This window comes from Mya arenaria, chromosome 3 (genome assembly GCF_026914265.1).
Source record: "Mya arenaria isolate MELC-2E11 chromosome 3, ASM2691426v1".
NCBI classification, from domain to species: Eukaryota; Metazoa; Mollusca; class Bivalvia; order Myida; family Myidae; genus Mya; species Mya arenaria.
Window position 1 is genome coordinate 40,663,770 of NC_069124.1, and position 19,349 is coordinate 40,683,118.

General features: G+C 36.7%; 2 protein-coding genes across 2 annotated transcripts; one reads left to right on the plus strand and one right to left on the minus strand.

Annotated features, from left to right (window-relative positions):
• The first annotated feature begins 6,658 nt into the window (after positions 1-6,658).
• Positions 6,659-10,119, plus strand: LOC128227623 (sequestosome-1-like). The gene is made up of 5 exons (XM_052938332.1): positions 6,659-7,037; positions 7,541-7,642; positions 8,012-8,500; positions 8,648-9,256; positions 9,404-10,119. Exons 1-5 carry the CDS (start codon positions 6,869-6,871, stop codon positions 9,547-9,549), a joined length of 1,515 nt encoding a protein of 504 aa, XP_052794292.1. The 5' UTR covers positions 6,659-6,868; the 3' UTR covers positions 9,550-10,119.
• A 2,947-nt stretch (positions 10,120-13,066) lies between these two features.
• LOC128228938 (sequestosome-1-like) lies at positions 13,067-19,230 on the minus strand. Its single transcript, XM_052940500.1, has 7 exons — positions 18,898-19,230; positions 18,052-18,153; positions 17,470-17,786; positions 16,871-17,054; positions 16,160-16,605; positions 15,637-15,859; positions 13,067-13,301 (listed from the first exon to the last, which is right to left on the minus strand). Exons 1-7 carry the CDS (start codon positions 19,064-19,066, stop codon positions 13,129-13,131), a joined length of 1,614 nt encoding a protein of 537 aa, XP_052796460.1. The 5' UTR covers positions 19,067-19,230; the 3' UTR covers positions 13,067-13,128.
• Between the last annotated feature and the right edge of the window lie 119 nt (positions 19,231-19,349).

Sequence of the window (19,349 nt, forward strand, 5' to 3'; positions counted from 1 at the left end):
TATATCTATATGCATTCTAGGGAAGTATAGTGCGTATGCGACCTAAATATGATGTTTGCAAAGGATGCACGGGACAACTTGGTATTTAAATTATTTTGAATAGCGTGAAGATGCAGCTGTGCTGCTTATCATAGACGTCCTTAGCCGAGTGCCCATCTGTCACTGGGTGTTACGCCCCTTATCTCGGCACACCCTCTAGATAGCGGGGCAGGTAGTGGTGATCAGTCATTACCTCGTCTATGTTGGCTTCCAAGTCGGTTCACTGCGTCGTAGCCAGACCCAACTGGACGCTCTCTCTGCAGCTCTCCCAAGAGCGTGGACGGCGGTCTTTCTGACTGTGATGGAAAGCCTCTACATCCAATTTCCTCAAGGAAGATCCACGTCTTTCCCCTTTCTCTACATGAGTCTTGGTATTTCCCCCTCTTGAGCTTGTATACCTCCTCACTTCTCTTTTTCCAGGGTACTGTAAGCTCCACCAATACAACCAGCCTAGGAGACCTGCACCAAATAACTATGTCTGGCCTAATGGTGGTATGGGACACTTCCTAGGGAAACTTTTCCCCTGGTCTACCAACATTTCCCAGTTTTGAGATTCTTGTAGCATGCCGCTATAAACCTATATGCATTTCAAAGAAAGTTAAAAGACTTAGAGTATAAGGTTAATTAAGGCTATATACAGTCTTTGCAAAGGGATCTAAGGACAATTCGCAATTCGAATGGCGTCGACTTAATCTGTATGCATTCCAAAGAATGTTTAAATATTAAGTTTTGACGCTTATAAACACTGATCATAGTCTTTACGAAGGGCCATCGGGACAACTTGGAATTTAAATGTCGCTGAATAATTATATATATATATATATATATATATATATATATATATATATATATATATATATATATATATATATCATGGGACAATGTGGGGTTTAAATACCTTTGAATAAACATATCAGCATCCAGCATTCCCATTAGAGGTTTGATATATAATGATAAATCTAACTAATCCGTTGTACGCATATCATCATCACTCTGGTGTACGAGAATTCATTCCAATGACTGTTAAAAGACTATAATGGGTGATGCTCAGAATTGCCTTTTCAAACAGGTGAATGGGACAACCTGGTAATTGCTGTTAAATAACCATATTTCCACGTAGTGGTTCTTAGATTTAAATGATTTCGTCCAATGGACAACCGGAACAAGTTGGGATTTGCAGGTCGTATTTTAAACTTTGGTAGCGGATCAGGAAACTGCTCCTGCTATTAACAATTGTCAAAGATCGATCACAATACGCTAGTTATCACATTTTGCTCACTTCAATAATTAAACATTCAAAATTACTAGGACATAGATGGGTACTTCCAAATTATATTCATGACTCCTGAATTGTCAAAAATTGAATAAATTCACTGTGTCCTCTCTTGCTCGAGAATTTCTTTTCCTTAGCAATTATTTCGGGAGTAATTAAAACAAATGATATGAATATATATTTTATTTATTTATTTAAAAATAATCGACGACCGTTCCCGCGACTTAAATTCTAACAATGAATGTGAGCGCCAAATTAAGGAAATCAAGCGAAGAATTACCGAAAAGGAATTAAAGGTACTAGAGGTAATAGAGTTATCTCCCTTATAATTAAGATTTTTGAAGCAAAAATTGCAAATTTGGGCGACGTGGTAATGGAGATAATATCTTATTTGTTGTTGACAACACATTTTATTTATTCCAGAGCTATGACCCATGAATTGTCTTTACCCTACCAAATTTACTTTGCCCGCTCTATTCATTAACCAGTTTTCTTTTTCAAATGCTTACCGAATATGTTATCAATGTTTTATGCATAATATATCATAGAAGTTCCATAAAAAACATTTTTCGAACCTTTATTCAACAATTTCTAATCATACATTTACCAAACTTAATATCAATGTTCAGCCTAATCTTGCTTATTAGTTCAGTTAATATTGGCTAAGAAACGATTGAGTAGAGAAAAGAGAATACTGCGCAAGGTTGATAGGTTGTCAGACTGCAACACAAACTCTGGAGTTATTGGCCTTTTGACCATCTCTTCATATATTACATGTATATACAAATGTATTATGTTTGAAAGCACTTTATCATGACCATCAATGAAATATTTGGCAGTAGCTACACCATTCCCATTCATTATTAGTGTTTGGTCTACATTTTCGGCCAATCAGGGAGCTAGATTTTTAAAATGTTTTGTAAAGAATCGTTACTTATTGCTGAAAGCGAATCTTTATTATCAAATAGTAAATACATTGCTATAACTGCGCTTTTGCATATATATGGCCAAAATGTTTTAAATGTTTTTTTTTCGTTTGTGTGTGTGTGTGTGCGTGTGTGTGTGCGCGCGCGCGCGTGTGTGTTTGTGTGTGTGTGTGCGTGTGTGTGTGTGTGTACGCACGTGTGTGCGTGCGTGCGTGTGTGCGTGTGTGTGTGTGGCACCGTATGGATGCCTTTTAATATGGGTGATGGCTCTCAGTGCGTATGATTCATTAACAAACAATTTTTCACTTCAAAACAAGGGGAAGGCGCATTGCCCTGCAGTCGCTTGCACACAATCATTGCAGCTTCATAGTTACACCGATTTTCAAACGACGTCCATTTTACTCATTGAAACGAACGGATAGTGTTCGAAGAAAGTGCCATCCATGTGTATGAGTCTTATATGCTTATTTTAGTCGCATGCTTTTTTAATACACAGACATTTAAATGTTTTAGGAATGTGAAACATATGTTTAAAGTTTAAGCACAACCGTTTTGCGCTCACAGGCGGCAGTTTCGTTGACAGGACCCACCCTATGTCCACGCCCCCACAAGAAAAAATAAACAAAATAATAATAATAATAATAATAATAATAATAATAATAATAATAATAATAATGATAATAATAATAATAATAATAATAATAATAATAATAATAATAATAATAATAATAATATAATTATAATGAAAATTTATAATTTCAAGAACAAACATTTTCAATTTAAACTATTGTAACATTGATTTCTTTTTTGTTGATATTTAGGTTTTTGTGAAAAAAAATGATCATGCTCCAATCATGTTTGGCCTTCGCCAAACATTTTTCGCTATTTTTATTCTATTTTTGGAGTGGAGAGGTGAGGCTATAAGGTGGATCCTGTCAACGTTACTGCCACCTGTGGTTGTGCTTTCATCATTTACCATTTGTAAAGAAAATTATTCCATGTCCCAAAATGAATACAATAACAGTTACATTGTTCTTGTAAAGAGTATAAGACATATGTTATTGAACTGGAATGACTCAAAGTCACTGTATTATGATTAGCCTTAAAACAACATAGACCTTAAAGGGACTGTACACCAGATTGGCACCAAAAAAAGTGTTTTCTGTAACGAATCTTAGGACAATTATCTGATAGAATGTGTTACGCTTTGATATCATAATTGTAAAAAAAAGTACCAAAATGTAAAAAAAACAAATTGTGTCGGAGACCGGGTTCGAACCCGTGTTGCCTAAATTGCAGTCAAGCGTCGTATCCACCGAGCTATGAAGGCTTACTCTGAATGGGTGACATAATTAAGCTATACACCTACCTCGGTAATATCACGTGATAACACCGACTAGCCAATCACGCATAAGGAATGAATTCTACCTGGTAGACAAACCCAGTCATCTTTTTTAATGGAAAAATACGAAATAACTGCTAAACTTAAAAAAATTGTAAACTATGTGGTACTTCATGCAGTTAGTAAATTTCATTGCATTGTACACATCGATGTCAAGTTTATGTCAGTTTTCGACAATTTTCTTTTTTTTCCCGCTATTTTATCATACGGAGTACAGCCCCTTTAACAGATTATGAAAATATGTTGCCACGGGGACCATGAGACTTTACTTACATGACATGTGACTGGTGTTAATCATTTCATCATAACGAGAAACATACACAAAATTGATATCAAATAAGATCTAGGATTCCCTACGGTCAGACATTTTCTATTTTATGTCTTTTTCTGAAAGGATGACTGTTAGAACTTTAGTGGAAGACAATATGCGAACTCCGACAATATAAGTACGCCAACTTACGAGAAAACCACAATATACTGGATGGAAGTGCATTTCCCCGAATACCATTCTACAACAAAATCAATACTTTTCAATGGTATTATTTTGGAAGTCTCAGAGAAGCACTTGGGAAACCGATGAACACATACAGCATAAACTTGCAGCATGAACAAAGTATGTCTAGATAACAACATGCTTGACAAAAAAATGGAGCTTGCAGACGTGGTCGACTGGCCGAGGAAAAACTGAGATAAAACCCTCCTTCTTGGGAAAACTCAGAAACCTCTGCCCGTTTGGCATCCAGATTTACAGGATTTGTCTTGAATCACTAGATGTCGGGCCTCTTCATAAGCTCATTAACAATGTGGTAAAGAAAATATATCATTTATAAGATCCATGTATATGTACTATCCCAAGTTGTACAAGTGTATATTACATCGCTATGTTCTTTGTAGACGAGTAAAAACAAATAGATCATTCATATGATGAAATTGCATAATAACAGAAATGTTTCACAATAAACATTTGCTTATAAAAAAATAACAATCAGTTGAATCGACGTGAACGTATCGGTTCCCCCAAGCTGAATGCCATTACATTAATGTGCAAGAAATACTCGTGCGTATGAACACGTGTGCTTATCAAACACCACATGGCGGTTTTTCCATTATAAACAAGGTAAAATAATTTCCTTCTAATTCGTAGGAAATTATATATCATGGCATCATGTCTCGAGTACTTTGACCACACTTTTTGTGGATGATAAAAATCTTTATATTCGCATAGCCCAGCTTCCACAGTTCATTTGTGACACCAGTAATCAGAGGGCAATGAAACACCAACTCCAAAGTGTCCTGGTTTTGCATATATATTGTACTAGCAGTATTACTCAGTTTCATCAGTATTACTAGTATATATTTATATATGTTTTGAGGAACCCGCTATCTCAATTTTTTCTGACGTGAAAAACAGACCGTACCACATTTATTTTGTATTTCCCCCCAATAAATGGTTTTGTTCCAAGCCCAGGGGCAGATCTGGGATTTGACATTAGAGGGGGGTGCACGTTTGGACGCCACTTAGGAAGTTCTTTCTGTGCTTATTTTAGGCTACAATGGTGTATTCAGGTGTATTCCATTCATTCTTTGTCACTGATATTGACATACATTTCGTCCATCGTGACAATTTTAAAGGGATGCCCTCCCCCCTCTGTTTTTACAAACGTATTTATTTTCAATTAGAAATAATTTATTAATTTACTTTAACCATAACTTAAATACGAGTTTTGCTTTAATTAATGATGTGAAAGTGAAATAATAAGAAATAAGAACATGGTTTATAAAAAAAGACCGCATACATAGATTAATAACTTTTTATACGTTTGTATCGTCAAGCTGGACGTCTGGATACTGTCACAGTGTCTTTATTACATAAACATTATGTTTTAAAGGCTCACCAAAGCCGGTCACGATATAACTTTTATTTCCCTACATTTATCCTCCCTAAACAATCAAAACCCAGTATTTATTTACCAATCAGTTTCCTGAACATAAGACTAATGGCTTTAGAGACAATCTTATTTACAACACTAGGACATTTGCACTCTTGCACTGCATGTCAATCTGTTCTTGTCAGTTGAACTCTTCATTAACACACACACACACACACACACACATATATATATCTATATATATATATATAGAAGATCCAATCTGAATTATATATGAAATAGCAACTGACTTCTTAATTGTTGTTAATTGTTATTTTTATATATTTTATTATAAACAGTTCTAATTAAAAATACGTTAGAGTTTAACCCACATTCTTACAAAAGTTTTGTGTTTACTAAAATAAATTATGTTTTGTAACTAGTATTTGGGTACTTATAAAAATATTTAAAATACTTGCCGCAGGGTTTAATGGTCAAAACAACTTTTACTTTTTTCTAATCATTTAAATGCACGTGACATTTAACTCGATATACTTTGCACAATAAAATATTGATACCGATCGGTCTTTCTGCATCTTAATTAAAAGTGTACTGTAACCCATAACGCGACAAATCTGATCTTCTATTAATTTTTATTTTTATTATTTATTTTAAAAGGTATATAAACGCAAAATATCGTTGGATACCCATGACTCATTCAATTCGCTACACCTTATTCCTCCGAGAGTAACGGAATGCTCAATTGAGTATCAGCAGATGCAAAGTATACAAATAGCTGTCATTCGAAACCGAAAATGGTCTGATAATATCGTTCCATTATAAATTTTGAACCTTACCGATTGAAAACACTGTTGGCTCGGGTTGGGCGTGATATCTATTTTAAGCGATGACCTTTCTATTTTTAGAAAATGACGTTGCGGAAAATCCAGTATTTGCAATATGTTTATAAACATATACACGTGTATATGTACTAGTAAATACCCCGGAAGCATTCTACTTTTCTCGCTTGTCATTATGAAAAAACAGCTTTAAAGGTCGAGAAGCATCTAGATATATTTGTATTATAAGCTATGACGAGTATGTCACATGATACTTGTTCAGCTGTTACTCAACAAATAATATAAATACTCGGGGTTTTCAATCACAATTTCAGTCGCACTTTTGAAGAGCTACAGCAATATACTACAAGGAAAACTACCGAGGACATAAATAGAGAAAAAGTTGGATATTAAATAAAATAATATCATACACTTGAGAAAATAACAGAAAATAACAGCAGTGTTCAATATCAGACTACGTGAAAGAAAAAAAGTCAACGTAAACAAGAGCTCAAGCCAGGATGTCTTTGACGGTCAAGGCGTTTCTGAAGAAAGAAGGCAAGTGGGACGGGGAGATCCGACGGTTTCAGATTCCCGCCGACGTGTCGTCCAGCTTCGACTACTTGGCGAGGAAACTGTGTGAGATCTTCCCCTCACTCAGGCCCGGCAACTTCTCCCTCTACTGGAAAGGTAAGACGAAGCTTTCTTTGTTTTGAATGAATATACGAAAGAGTATTTGATTTTCTTGTAAGGGCATGTATGATTCATGGGTTTGACTCAGTAAATAATTTTAAGGTTTCATGTTCAAATAGACGGTCGTATAAACATGTAATTTAATTCTGCTAATGCATTTTATTATATGAGGATATATTTCTATGACCACCTGTTTATGAATATTCGTTTTGCGTATCGTGTGTTAACTGAATTTGATACAAAAAAACATTAAACATATTTTGTCGAAATATTATATAAAATTATATAAAGAGAGTTTCTGTTTCATTGTGTTCATGAACATTTCGCAAAAGTATAAATAGTTCTTTCTAATAAATACCTTGGAAAATAGAGAATACATTATATTGTGGTGATATTGTGGTGTAGCGTACTGAACAGCAGTAGTAAATAGTAAAATGAATGGCATACCTTACAATGTTCTTCTAAATCTTATGAAACTAACGTGTCAATTTCCCATGCAGATGACGACGGGGACCACGTGTCTTTTTCTACGGACGAGGAGCTGCTGGAGGCCCTGGGGTTTGTCTCCGATTCCTTATTCAAGGTCTACATCGACAGCAAAGGTAGGTGGGGCTTCATTCTTGTTGATACCGGGGAAGCTAACGATGTCAATAGCATGAACATGTATAGATTGTAACATGTTTAAAAAAAAATATAGCCTGAAATGCAGTCTTATGTCACGTATACGAAGTAGTGAATGATTAGATTTTAATGTCAATAAAGCAATTAGTTTTGCAACAAGTAGTGTTCATAAAATGATTGTTACGACCTTTTGATGAAAGATATATCTCCGTAACGTACGTTCGTAGTACACTATTGTCTCATTACGTTCAAAATAATATTAACTTGTTAACATCTTCGTTACATTATCATGTAATTTTCTTTTTACAACCTATACATTTTCTTACAACTTGCACATTTTCCATTGACAGACAGACCGACAAGCGGACAAGATAATGATGCGCCGGTCCACCGGGGCGTGGTATGTGACGGCTGTCAGATTGGACCAATTGTGGGACCGCGCTACAAGTGTATGGTCTGTCCCGATTACGACCTATGTCGGGGCTGCGAGGGGGCCGGACTGCACGTTGAGCACGATATGATCAAGATCACCCAGCCCGCGTCCTTCCCCGGTTTCCCGGGATTCCCGTGCGGGAGACCCATGGGACCGATGGGGCCAGGACCCAACGGAGGATTTGCGCCACCCCCGCACCTCCGCCGCTGGATGCAGCGATTCATGAAGAGGTGGCATAACCGTCACGCTCCCGGCTTCGAGGGAGGGGCCTCAGACCAGGATGGAAAAGCCGATGAGAAGATGGAGGATACACCTGAAGGGCAGCAACAGGACTCCGGGGAATCAAGCGGCGATGAGTTCCTCCGGAATATTGGAGAATCCGTTGCTAAGATGCTAGATCCGTTTGGTACGTTTATCTTCATCTTTAATGTTTCCAATGCAATGATCGCGAAATATTAAAGAAGAATTGCCAAATTACTTCGTGCGTATGCTTTTCGGAAAGTATCAAAGTTGTCTAGTTCCAAAGTTTTTATTGTTGCGATTTTTATTTCAGGCATTGATGTTGATATCGAGGTGGAAAAAAATGAGCAACAGGGCGAAAAAGAAACAGATGACGGGGAGGGTGGGTCCCCATGCCGCGGAAAGAAAGGGAAACGTTGTGGGGGCGGACGAGGAGGTGGTCGTGGGGGATGCGGTAGGCGTGGACCTCCCTATGGTGGCCCAGGACCATGGGGTATGTGGGGATGGGGTACCATGCCCGGCGGGCCCGGTGGCTGTCCGTTTGGGCCCGGAGGCCCAGAAATGAGGCCCGGTTGTGGCAAACATCGCCATGGAAATAAGGGGCAAGATAAGCCGGCGGAAGCTACGACCAACCAGGCCGCATCTAATGATTCCCAGGTTCCACTGGCCTCAGAGAAACCAGTGAACCTCATGGATTTCGTGGTTGACAGTGAGAAGACTGCTCCACCTCAGAGGCCAAAGTCCCCCGTTCGCATGGACGTCGAGAACGGCAAAAACCAACCGGACGACCAGACCTGGACCATTCTAAACCCAGAGAACGGACAGCCTAAGCCTCAGACGGAGCAGTCCGCACAGACCGGAAGTCAGTCGGGTCCCTCAGGTCTACCCACTGGTTCACAAGGACCCATCTACCCACCGTCAGGTAAATATCCTTACAATACGTTCAACTTGTAAAATTTCAGAAACTTACCGTACTGTTTCAAAACGAATAATTTCTAGTATTTTTTTTAAAGAATGAATTAAGGGCCGAAAACTTTATCCTTCAATTAACTTCAATTATTTTTTTCAGATCCAAAAATCGTGGACGCCCTGACACAGATGACAAATATGGGGTTCAGCGATGAGGGTGGCTGGCTGACGCGCCTCCTCGAGGCCAAGAACGGGGACATCATCCAAGTGCTTGACGCCGTTAGGCCCCAGCAACGTCCGCGCTAGGCGCCGGACACATGGCCTACTGCGCATGTGACAAATATAAAATACCACGCTGTGCAGACAACAACAGCAGACCATTAGTTTTTCTTGTTAATGAAATGACATTATATTGAAGTGTATCAAATCTTTGCGTTTTGATTATTTTTCAGAGTTGTTTTAAATGTTTAATATAATTACAAAATGAGTTGTATTTGCATAAAACCTTTATCCTCATGCATTTTACAACATGTAATTGTTTTGGAAATAATATTATCTTAATTGGATGAAATATAATGTACATGTTTTTAAAATATTTAAAAAGGTGTATTGTCTAAAAACGAATTTGTATAAACCTCCTGAAAGCAGAAATTATTGTTTTCAAATGCAAAAATGTGTTCCTCTTTGTCGGACCATAAACTTAATTAGTTCATGCGCACACACATATTAAATAGATGTTAATTTTTTTTGTCATGTTTTATTTCTAATTTCTATTGTTGATGTTCCTGGAAATGTTGTTGTTAAAGTGTCTGCTGTTGTCTAATAGTTTAAAATATTTCGCACGTAATTGTCAAAATAAAACGTCCAAAAAAGTAACTTGCTATTTTTCAGATTTGTCATACGTTTTCCAAACACGAACTAGTGCTACGCTCACCCAGCCCATTCTTAATCACTTAGAAATTACTTCATCTCATCTAACTAAAAAAGTGTATAACTTTATTTATTTTTCTATGAACAACCGAATCGAAGATTCTCACTATTAAACGGTTTTCTATAAATACGCAAATACATGAGAATTAACTTCCTTTCTGACTTTCAGACATGGTCATAATCATTATCGTTATTACATTTCTTAGTGCTTTTGAAGTATCTCTTAGTAGCTCTTAGTATCTCAGTAGTTCTTAGTATATCTTAGTAGTTCTTAGTATCTTAGTAGTTCTTAGTATCTTAGTAGTTCTTAGTATATCTTAGTAGTTCTTAGTATCTTAGTAGTTCTTAGTATCTTAGTAGTTCTTAGTATATCTTAGTATCTCTTAGTAGCTCTTAGTATCTTAGTAGTTCTTAGTATATCTTAGTAGTTCTTAGTAGCTCTTAGAAGTTCTTAGTAGTTCTTAGTAGCTCTTAGAATTTCTTAGTAGTTCTTCTGTATCACTTCGTGGCTTTAAGCAGGACCGCATTCCGTTCCGCAGTCAATGTTATGAATGTCAAATGACACTTATTTGACCACCATAAAAACCATAGTTGTTTAAACAAACCTCGCTGACCATTCCAAGGCGGTGATCCCAACGTTTAATGATAAATAAAAAAATATAGTGTGATGCAAGTATGGTCTGTCTGTAATGTTGGCGTTTCCCCTTACACAGGGTCTTTATTAATAGTTTGTCTACTGGGCTTGTTCGTGTATTTACCATTGTTTTAATACGGATAGATCATTCCCATCAACAAAACATAGTAATACATGTATCAGTAATTTACAGTTCCAAGTGATTTAGGACATCACTTATTGTGCGCCAGCTTTACCATAAATAGACATGTATGTAAGTCTACAGACTTTACATTATTTAAATATTATTTGCAGATTGTCAGTGACAAAATCAGAACACTGCATATAAAAAGTTAGACAATAACATTGAAGTTTTTCAAAGGCCATACAGCTAAGGATACAATATAATTATTAACCTTCTGAACTGGTGCCAAGTTTAATCATAATCATAAAAGGAAAACAATGCTACTTCAGAAAATACAGCGCATTAAGTTTCTTGTATGATTATTCTTGTTATTATCACAGTGGCTTGATGGTTATTATAACCAGTTTTATTTTCGTCTGTGCCATGTGGTGAATCAATAATGAAAGCAGTTTCAAAGTTGGAAGAAATGGATGAAGACAACAAAAGGTTCAGACGCACACAACAGTTTATTGCAAAACGAAACAAAGTTGCACCACTACTGGGAGTAGTATCCCAGATAACAATAAATGTCATCAATATACGTCTTTCTTACAGTAATGGTTATACTATTAAAAGCAAAGATACAAATCCATTTACCATATTACACTTGCTCAGATTCGAAAGCAACACTAAATAAACAACGATGGTTTGAGGAAAAAGGCATTTTCTGCAACATTTGTCCATAAAAGGCAAAGCTCCATGACCTTGGGTGTTCTGTTATATCTAATGAAACAGTGTATACTTAGAGTTCACTGTTAGATACACAAGTTCCATGGTCATAATTTGGGAGGCCCTGATAAAATCTAATTGTAACTGAACTTATTTGACAGTTTGGCAATAAGCTGTAACCATTGATTAACAAAAATATATGTGGATAAATCAACAATGAGGGCCTCAAATATTTGAATAAGTTTTTGGTGAAATACAGATAATCCATGTAACTGTACTAGCTCATTCCTTGTAACAATAGGGATATTTGCCTTTAAGTAATCTTGTTTTATTTTTCAAGAGTTCTTAAGCATTCTCTGGTGCAAGCAATTTAACCATAAATGCAACATTGAATCTATAATAATAACAGGATGATTAGAAAAAAAATAAAAGTAGCACTTGAACAATTTGCAATAAAATGAAACATTTTAGGTATATTCAATTTAACAGTTATAAAAAAAAAACTTATAATGTTGATAAAACTTTTTAAGTAACAGGGCACTTTAAACAACAACAATTTTACTCTTCGTATGACTTAAAAAATCGTACAAAATTATCTTTACATTCATGATTATATTTGTCCAGAAAATGCTAAGCGTACCTTGATCTTCCATGAAAATGAATTTTAACATGTGGTCAAACAAATGAGCTTAAAAAAGCATATTTTCTTAACATTTCTAAGTCACAAACTGTGTGGCATGATGATTATATAACTGTGTGCAATACATGTTTAAATTATGAGTTTCAGAAATAGCAACATGGTACAAGAATAAACACATGAGCTATTGTTGAAACATTGCGCCATAACAGAAATACTCATCGCTATGGATATTTATTTTTAAGTGATTTGTTCCGGGCAAAAGCATTTTAATACAAGTTCCTCACTGAATGGTCACCTTAAAGTTATCCAATCACTACTAAATAAAATAATAATAAAATACAAGGACATATGATTCAATTCCTAAATGTATTAAAATTAACATGATAGCTATTCTCAATACATTATGACATGTATCTGATTTGTTACTATTCTGTGTACTGCATTTGTTCATGATTGCAATTTTATACAATAAACAGATTACCATTAAAGAAAAAAATGAAAAAAAATTCTATGGCCCTTACAACATATATATATATATATATATATATATATATATATATATATATATATATATATATATATATATATATATATATGAGTACATGAGGTCAAAAAATAAAGTACATTAAGTAACAAATAATTTCTGATTTTATAAGAGAATGAAAGAACCAAACCCGCAAAAGAATAACACAAAAAGCTTGCACATGTGATAGTGCTCAATAAAGACAACATACAAGTTGAATAATATAAAATAAACAATGCCTCAACACAAATTATTTTTTTGATCTTAAACTATGTGGTAGCAATATCTTCATCAATGGCACCCTCATGCCAGATAACTGTTCCCTACTAAGCCATATACCCTCCGCTGGTCTCCCTGGTGCGGCCTGGCTGGGGTTTGATGGAGTCCAGGACCTGGATTATGTCCCCGTTCTTGGACTCCAGGAGGTTTGTCAGCCATCCCCCATCATTGCTGAACCCCATCGCCAACATCTGTTTAAGGGACTCAGCCACTCTCGGGTCTGTGAGTTTAGAAATTCAAAGAATTATGGGTTTTATCAGGGGTTTTTAAGTTTTTCAAGAAATGTCACATGTTACACACACTGTTTCATAGACTCAGAACTTGGTCAGGTTACTTAAGTTATACTAATTTTTCTAAGTTGGATTTTGATGAAAGTTGATAGCTTATAGAATAATTTTCCAGTCTGTTTCCGGGTAGAAACCAGTACTGGTGTTACTTTTAGAGGCCATGAAAAAGATCCCCTGGTGGGGATCAATCCCATAACCTTCCGGTAAGAGGTAAACATTTCTAACACTAGAATACTGTCACCTTCTCATAGTGTTAGGTCCAGGCCCCAATATCACAACTAGAACTCCGCGAGTCGGATGTGTCACCTGACGAATTATTTAATGTCGACATTATAGCTGTTAGATTGGCATTTTATTCATTTATAGACAATGATGTTGCCATTTAACTTTCAAGTGTAGGTGGCATTTGAACCCTCAATCAGATATACCTACGGAATAAGTTTCAGGTTGAAACCTCCTATAGTTTACGAGATATGCCCTGGACAAAACCTAAGCAAGAAAATTAACAAAGGGCAATAACTCTAAAAATATGGCAGCAAGAGTAACGGTTCTTGTGCACTGCACTTGCCCTCAATGAGATCTATCTAGCTATGAAGTTTCAAGTTGATACCTCTTATATTCTTCAAGATATGCCCCGGACAAAACTTTAAGCATGAAAATTAACAAAGGGCAATAACTTTAAAACTAAGAAAGCAAGAGTTACTGTTATTGTGCACTGCACATGCCCTTAATGAGATATATCTAGCTATGAAGTTTCAAGTTGATACCTCTTATATTCTTCAAGATCTGCCCCGGACAAAACTTTAAGCATGAAAATTAACAAAGGGCAATAACTTTAAAACTAAGAAAGCAAGAGTTACTGTTATTGTGCACTGCACTTGCCCTCAATGAGATCTGTCTAGCTATGAAGTTTCAAGTTAATACCTCTTATATTTTTCAAGATATGCCCCGGACAAAACTTTAAGCATGAAAATTAACAAAGGGCAATAATTTTAAAACTAAGAAAGCAAGAGTTACTGTTATTGTGCACTGCACTTGCCCTCCATGAGATCTATCTACATATGAAGTTTCAAGTTTTCAAGTTGATAACTCTTATATTCTACAAGATATGCCCCGGACAAAACTTTAAGCATGAAAAATAACAAAGGGCAAAACTCTAAAAATATGGAAGCAAGAGTAACAGTTCTTGTGCACTGCACTTGCCCTCAATTAGATCTATGTACATATGAAGTTGATACCACTAATAGTTTAGGAGATATACCCCGGACAAGCGAAAATGGGATGCGGAAGCCGCCGCCGCCGACAAAAGTAACCCCTATATGTCGTCTTTTCAGGCGACACAAAAATACTTAAGTCAAATCTCAAACTCAGTCTCAACACATTATACCACATAGCATCAACATTTGTTAAAAATCATATATGTTTTTTACAGTTTTATAAGCACATTCTATCATAGAATATGCTTTAAAAAGCCTTTGGTCAAATTCCAAGGTAAATCTATATTACAGCCAAAAAAGTATATGAGTACAATTATGTATTCTTTATAAAATACTCAAGTATTTGTTTTTTGCTCTAGAATTAGTTTTCTTTGAAATATGGAAAAAAATATTTTATCAACAAATTCTTTAAGAAAATACATTTTCAAAAAGTATAAAACTTGAAAGATTTTGAAGAAAACTATGCTTTTATATGGTGACATGAGTTGAGACTGAGTTTGAGATTTGACTTAAGTATTTTCGTGATATTGGGGCCTGGATTAAATTATAACGGGGTATAATATCAGAATATTTTTGCTTTACAGTTTAATATTTACAACTTATAAAGTACTTGTATAAGTTATGTGTTATGTATCTATCCTGCAGATATTATTATATTTTAATTCTTTTAGGTGCACCCATCACCATACCAAAACCCCCTGGAACAAAATATTGAACAAGAGCTCCATGGAATGAACACCCAACGCCTGTCTGTTCTTAATTTTTCATTCAAACAAGGGGCATGACTAAACAATTATTTAAGCCAGAGTTATGTGCCTAACTATAAATGTGCGTATCTTCTCTGGAATCATGTGAACCAAGTTTTGTTTGATTATCTTCAATGTTTTTTAGCTAAAGCCAAGGTGAAACTTTTTGATGATGCCGCTTCTTGTCAATGCCAACACCATAGGTCATTTTTTTTATTTCAAAACAGACAAGCTAAATATTTATCAGTGATAGAACATAATCAACATGTTCATACAAAAAAGATACCAATAAAACCATTACTTACTTGAGGGAGGGTAGACCACCTGTGGTGGCACCTGTATCTGCACATTCTGGGGTGCGCCCATCTGGCTTGCCCCTGGGTACGGCACAGTGGGAGGGGCCGGGCAGGAGGTGACTGGGGGCTGGGTGGTGGGTGGTGTAACTGTTTGCCCGGGGGTGGGAGCCACAGTCAACATGGTCCAGCTATTGTCCATTGTAGTATCCCTTGGGGAAGGGTTTTGCACATCCTGCAATACAAACAAATAATGACTTTTGAGAAGTTATATCCGTTTGACACTTTGTTAAGCATTAGAGGTTTCACATTTCTGTCATTTTAAGCTACAATGTATACTTTTCTTATATTTTCATGTCTATATCCGTGTGTCACACTGGCCAACTTATAAGAAATACTGTTCAGAAAGCACTGATTGGTTTGTCAAACTAATTATATTGAAGCAATTAAATCATAGTACAATGTATTCTTATAATGCACTGTGAATTTCTATATGTATGATAAATATAACACAATTTTTAAGAAAAGTCCTTACCACTCGCACAGGCTCCTTCACCTCAGTTTCCACCTCTCTAATCATCCCCTCAAACTGCTGCTGTTGCTGCTGTTGTTGCATGTCATCAGTCAGCACCATCTGCTCTGTCTTGTTGGTTATCTCTTCAGTGATCACTTCCTCTTCAGTTACCATGGTAACATCATTGACCTTGTCCCCTGTTTTCTCTTGAGGTGCTTTCTCAAGGTCAATGGGCTTATCAGCTGAACCCATTTGAGGTATTGGGCTCTTGGGCTTCTCGGGGCTCTCCTGACCCTTGGCTGGGGTTTTCCTCTTTGGGCTTCCATCCTCAGCCATGCCTGCTGGGCAAGAGTTGAACCTCATATGCCCTGCTCCCTGGCACCTGCCTCTACCCCTGCCGCGCCCTTGGCTCCGCCCCCTACACATACGCTTGCCTCCATGTTCCACATCAACATGAACATCGATTCCTGTAAACATGGAATCTTAAATAAGCTACATGTATGTAGTTATACTTAAGATATGCTTGAGATACATAATTAAGTGTATACGGATAAATAATTCAAAGCTCTTACTTCAGCACTTTCATGTACCGGTATTGAAAGACCCTTGTATGGTTATTATAAATGTGGCTAAGACAGATCATTTTTAACAATTCTACAACCCAAATTTTACCACAGCATAAAAACAATAAAAGATGGTAAAGTTTAAATTTCAGCAAAATATTTCCTTTACCGAAAGGGTCCAGCATCTGAGCAACCGAGTTGCCAACAGATTTTAAGTATTCCTCATCGGCGGTTGTCTCATCATCAGGAGAGTCATCCTTGTCATTTTCATCGCACCCTGGGGCGTTCTTGTTGTGCCAGCGCTTCATAAACTTCTTCATCCACCGACGGAAGTGGGGAGGAGGGGCAAATTGCTGCAGTGAAAATTAAAATAATTTTTAACAACTGGGCAAAGGTTTTACAAGAACTGTAAATTAACTTTTAACAACAAAATCTAAATAAAGATTGTAACACTTCTGGGTACATTAACAGTTATTAAACCACATAGCTGTAATGCCTTAATCTAATTTAATATCACTAAAATAAACAGCATGAAGTGTAAAATTCAGACAATAATATTCTCTAAATTTGCCAATCGTGAAAATGCTGAAATTAAACAGGTGTCTGCCTCTGACCCAACAAGTTGCGAGTTTTGAGCCAAATAAGGGGCAGAAGCTGTCAGCCTCTGAAAATGACAGCAGTTCCTTTTTCCACATGTACTAAAAACTGTTGTCATCACAATCAAGCTAAAATAAAGTGGTATAAAAAAGATGTTAAACCTCAACATACCTCCCCTGGCCTAGGGTGACCATGGTGCCTATGGGGTCCATGGGGGCCTGGTGGTCCAGGAAAGGGGCCACCAAAGAGTCCCATCGGTGGGCCCCAAAATTGAGCCCCATCCTGACGGGGCTTGGTGATCTTCATCATGTTATGCTCGTTGTGGACACCTTTACTCTCGCAAGAGGCGCACAGATCGTAGTCCGGGCACACAAGGCACTTGTAACGTATGCCGCAAACGCCGCTCTCACAGCCATCACAAACCACACCTGGGTGGATCTCTTCTGAGGTATCATCCTGGGGTCCTGCTCCTCTTTGGGAGCTGCTCTCTGTCAAAAAAGAAGATTTATTGTATCGACATATTGCATAAAACAATGAAAAACATAGAATATAAAGATCAATTCTCCATTTAAATGAAAGTCCGGAGCCAAAGCTGCTTGTCTTGCCGAAGCAAACAGTGAAATATATATATATATATTTTCTCTTGTTTTTTTTTATCACATATTTCAGCACATAGACTAATCATAGCATTATTTGAAGAAATCATTGTGATAACTTTAAATGTTGAATAACATGTACTAATTATGATCTTACCAGAAGGCTTCACATACACACGAAAGAGTGAATCTGTCACAAAACCCAGAGCTTCCATCAACTCCTCATCTGTTGAGAAGAGAACCTGGTCTCCATCTGGATCTGTTCATTTTGAAAATGTTTATCATGTACATTTATGAACTGCGTCAATGACAAACATATCATACATCAAGAATTTTATTAGTTCTTCCATGCCATATAAGGTATAAAGCATATACAACAAGCGATCATGTTATTTCTCTTCTGTTTGTTTTATACAATTTACTTTAACTCATTTGTTTAGGATTTCTAATGATATTCATAGTCAGAATCAAAGACATACCTAAGCACTTTGGTCATAAGGCAATCAAACCTGATCACTCTTCAAAGCTGGGAATAACATAATTCTTCTAATTATAACATTTAAGATCCTAGACTTAATCAGTCTACTTCACATCTTGATCATTTAAGGGCAAAACATCAGCTGCCGAGTAGTTCAGTTGGTGAGAGCGCCGTGCTAAAGTTGGTTATGGCTTCAAGCCAAACTTTATATCCTAGGTTTTTTATTTAAGTTCAATAATGCACCAGTCAATTGCAACCACTCCCCCCCCAGGGCCTTATCTAGGATCACTGGGGTGAGGGGGCATTTGGCGGGGATTTTACCACCAAGAGTTTGTTCCCGCAGTGCGGGGTTTTAACCCGGGGTTGGCAAGGCCAAAAGTCAAAGTCCCCGCTATTCCCTGGTGGGGCCGTGATAACAAATGACTGGTGCATAATATTAATTTACCTGGAATATGGCTAGACATATTTGTAAAATTGTATAAAAATGTAAAAAATATAAATGCACAGATGAAAATACATATTTACCTTTCCAATACAGAGAGAAGTGGCCATCCCTCAGTCCAGGAAAAATGTCAGCTACTTTCTTAGATAGATAAGCATAACTGCTGGACACATCTGCTGGGATCTGAAAACGACGGATTTCCCCATCCACGTTCTCTTTTTTCTCAAGAAAAGCTTTCACAGTCAGAGACATTGTCAATATTCGATCAGGAATACAGGTGAATGTTCTTAATAACCAAATAAAAAACACGAAATGACAATCAACTGTTCACCTATCACATTTAAAGTCTTATTATTATGTAAACAACCCGTGACGATGAATTTTCCTGCAGATTTGCAATGACTCAAGATCACTAGACAACTGCGCAATACACAATTTTATATGTAGGTCACACAAATTGGATACACAATGTTTATTTTTAGGACGGCCTTCACCGATCAAGTGTTTCCGGGGTCAGGTGAATAATCACATCATG